This window comes from Vombatus ursinus, unplaced genomic scaffold (assembly GCF_900497805.2).
Source record: "Vombatus ursinus unplaced genomic scaffold, bare-nosed wombat genome assembly UNPS02014787.1, whole genome shotgun sequence".
Lineage (NCBI taxonomy): Eukaryota > Metazoa > Chordata > Mammalia > Diprotodontia > Vombatidae > Vombatus > Vombatus ursinus.
In genome coordinates, this window is record NW_020954565.1 from 3,723,770 (window position 1) to 3,726,897 (window position 3,128).

General features: G+C 37.5%; 1 protein-coding gene across 1 annotated transcript in view; it reads left to right on the forward strand.

Moving 5' to 3' along the window:
- Nucleotides 1–3,128, forward strand: part of LOC114047449 (putative ferric-chelate reductase 1) — a 54,605-nt gene that overhangs the window by 43,175 nt on the left and 8,302 nt on the right. The window contains exon 10 of the mRNA XM_027868264.1: nt 1,552–1,635. Within this exon, the coding sequence (XP_027724065.1) occupies nt 1,552–1,635 (84 nt within the window). The remainder of the gene's footprint in view (nt 1–1,551; nt 1,636–3,128) is intronic.

Sequence of the window (3,128 nt, forward strand, 5' to 3'; positions counted from 1 at the left end):
ACACTTACTAGCTGTGTGACCCTGGGCAAGTTACTTAACCCCAATTGCCTAAAAAAATTGTTAATTGAATAACTGGTAGCTATTGAGAGGCCACATGGCATGGTGGATAGAGAACGGAAGCCAAGAAGGTTTGGGTTCAAGTCCCTCCTGACACACAAACTGGCTACGCGTCAAGGATCTCCTAGCAAATGTCTAACAAATGGCTCTCAAAAAAAAAAAAGCATACATAGCACACTTTTAAGTTTAATCTGCTTTATTAACATTTTCTCTATCACTTTCTTAAGTCTAGACAATCAACAAAATAATAAAGCAAGCCCTGATTTATTTCATTTGCCAGTTTCCAAGGTATGAATGCTCACACCAGTGGGAGCCTATAAGCCAACCCCTAGATATATCTCTGAACAAGTCATAGTGCCCTAGGCTACTCTCTAAGACCACAGTTTGCAGAAAAAGTGCTAGCCTTCCTTAGTGGAGGGAGTTTCCTCTCCTGGGAATTCCGTATACCAATGAAATAAGAATATGGGCTCCCTGAAGGCAAGAGCCAAGTTTTTTTGTTTATTTTGTGTTGTTTTGTCTTGTTGAACTTCCTTTGTAATTCTAGTATATAAATTATTGCTGATTGACTGAAATCACAGGTCTGGTCCCTATCCCTGTCCTAACCTAATGGTTAAAGTAAGAAAGAAGACTTATTTTTAGGCTAAGAGTGAGTTTTCCCCCTATAGTAGCAGGCTACAATGAAAAGAATAGCTCTCAGGAAAAGTAAGAACAAGAGAGAAATTTAAAATATAGAGAACATTCAGGTTTCTGTTTGAACACTATGCTGTTTAGTTAGATAAAATATACACATCTACAAAGTATTCTGTTAATGGGAAATCTGTTAATGAGCACTTCTACAAATTTACTATCTAATGAAAATTAACATCCTTAATGAGGACCAACAAGAATCAGGTGCCAATTTAGGCACATTATGTTTTAGCATTGAATGTATTTGTATTGTAGCATTTTAAAACTTTACTCATGTAATGTTTTATTAATCAGATAACTTCATGTCGGATAAAAGTTTGCTTTATCTGTGTTATTGTTATTATTATCAAAAGATGGAAAATTTTATGAGAGTATCTTTCAACTATTGTTAGATACCTAGGTTTCTCCAGTTTAAAAAATGGGAGGATTCTTTTTGTTGTTGTTCTTGTTCAGCCACGAATGACTTTGTGATTCTATGTGATTCTATAGATTCTATTCTATTCTAATTTATTGGCAAAGATACTGGAGTAGTTTGTCATTTCCATCTGCAGCTCATTTTACAGATGAGGAAATTGAGACAAACAGGGTTTAAGTGACTTGCCCAGAGTCACACAGTAGCTGAGGTCAGATTTGAACTCAGGTCTTCCTGACTCTAGGCCTGGTGCTCTATCCACTGTGCCACCTAGCTGCCCAGTATTCTTTTCCCTAGAGATAAAACTGTCAATGTCCAGTCATCATAATTGCCTGCTTTTAGTTGAAACTGAAATGTCAATTAAATCTTCTAAAGCTAGATGTATTTTTTTTTAGGTCCACAGATCTCTGATGACATTGACAGTGGTATCCGTAATAATAGCTTTTATACTGCCCTTTGTACATGTCCAAGGATGGAGTGTAAGTTTATCTTCCATTTTATTGTTGTTGAATAGCTATTAATTTTGTAGTGTTGAGTTAAACTATAATTATGTTCTGGTTATTTATACCTTGTTTTCATTAATAGCTGATGATTCATAGATGACCATGGGATTGTATTTAGAAGATAATAGAAAGAACACAAGTCACTTGTGCTAAATGCCATCTAGTAGATATCAGGACCAAACTTTCTGCTTTCATCCCCAGCTCTAGTTCTAAGTTCTTTTAAGAAGTAGGTCCAGGTATCTACAATGACACATAGGTGTAGATGTAGGCTGAAGCATACCAGTATTCCTATCTAAGGTCAGTACTTCTCAACCTTTTGCATGTGTAAATTTCTAAATTTATCACATTAAACCTAAAAGGGAAGTGAGGGGAAGATGAATGAATTGAAGGGGGCAATGGATGTCCTGGGCTACTGACCAAAATTGGTGAGAGACATATGATGGTAAAGTGGTACCATATTTTTTCTTTGCTACAAGACACTTGAAAATGTGGTACTAAAGGAGAACTAGAGATATTAACTACAATTAGAGAAATACTTATTAAGCATTTACTATGTGATAGCCCTCTTGCTCCTCTTCAGAGTAGTGGGTGAGGGGGAGGATGTTGGCAGTAGAAAATCCATTGGCTATAGTCCAGGAACATAGATGGACTCTTTGAAGAATAGGTCAACTCTCCCCCACTGGGACTATGTTTGCTGGGGTGGAAAATGAAAAGAAAGGGTACTGTCCTCAAAGTGTCTTCAGGATTGGGAACTTTTGCTACACTTTGCCAAAACAATGATGTGTAGTGATGTTGGCCCATAACTGGTTAGGTTATAATTTTTTTCTACTGCAAGAGGTCTTTAAGAACATCCAATATGGTCCAAAAAAGTGGGGGTTGCAATCTGGATTTGATGTGGGTATTTCCTTCAATTAAATTATAAATCCTTAATGTATTAAAATATATACATACCTCAGTGAATCTGTGATCTCTATAATGGGGTATTGCTTCCAATGGTACCAATCACAGCTCATCCAATGCCTTCCCATCCGTGGGCTTTTTATCCATGGATACTCCACATAAATACTCCATAATACTCCACAGGGGATCGATGCATTGTGTTGGGTAAGGAGACCTTCCTTAAGTTTTCCTGATATCATAGTTACTCCTTGCTTTTACTGAATATGCCAATCCCTCCTTTTTTCATCAAACATTTCTCTGACATCATTCACATGACTTCTGAGCATTTTCTTATTATTCAGTGTGTTGTAGCCCACTCATGCCCATTCACTGGGTACCTCTCCTTTGCCCCTTAAGTGTTCCTTTACTCTAACTCTTCAGAGATTCTTGTATGACTTGCAGCTATACATGGTAACACCAGAAAAATATTGGTGGTGGTGGTGGTGGTGGTGGTGGTGATGGTGGTGGTAGTGTGTCTGTGTGTGTGTGTGTGTGTGTGTGTGTGTGTGTGTGTGTGTGTGTGTGTGTGT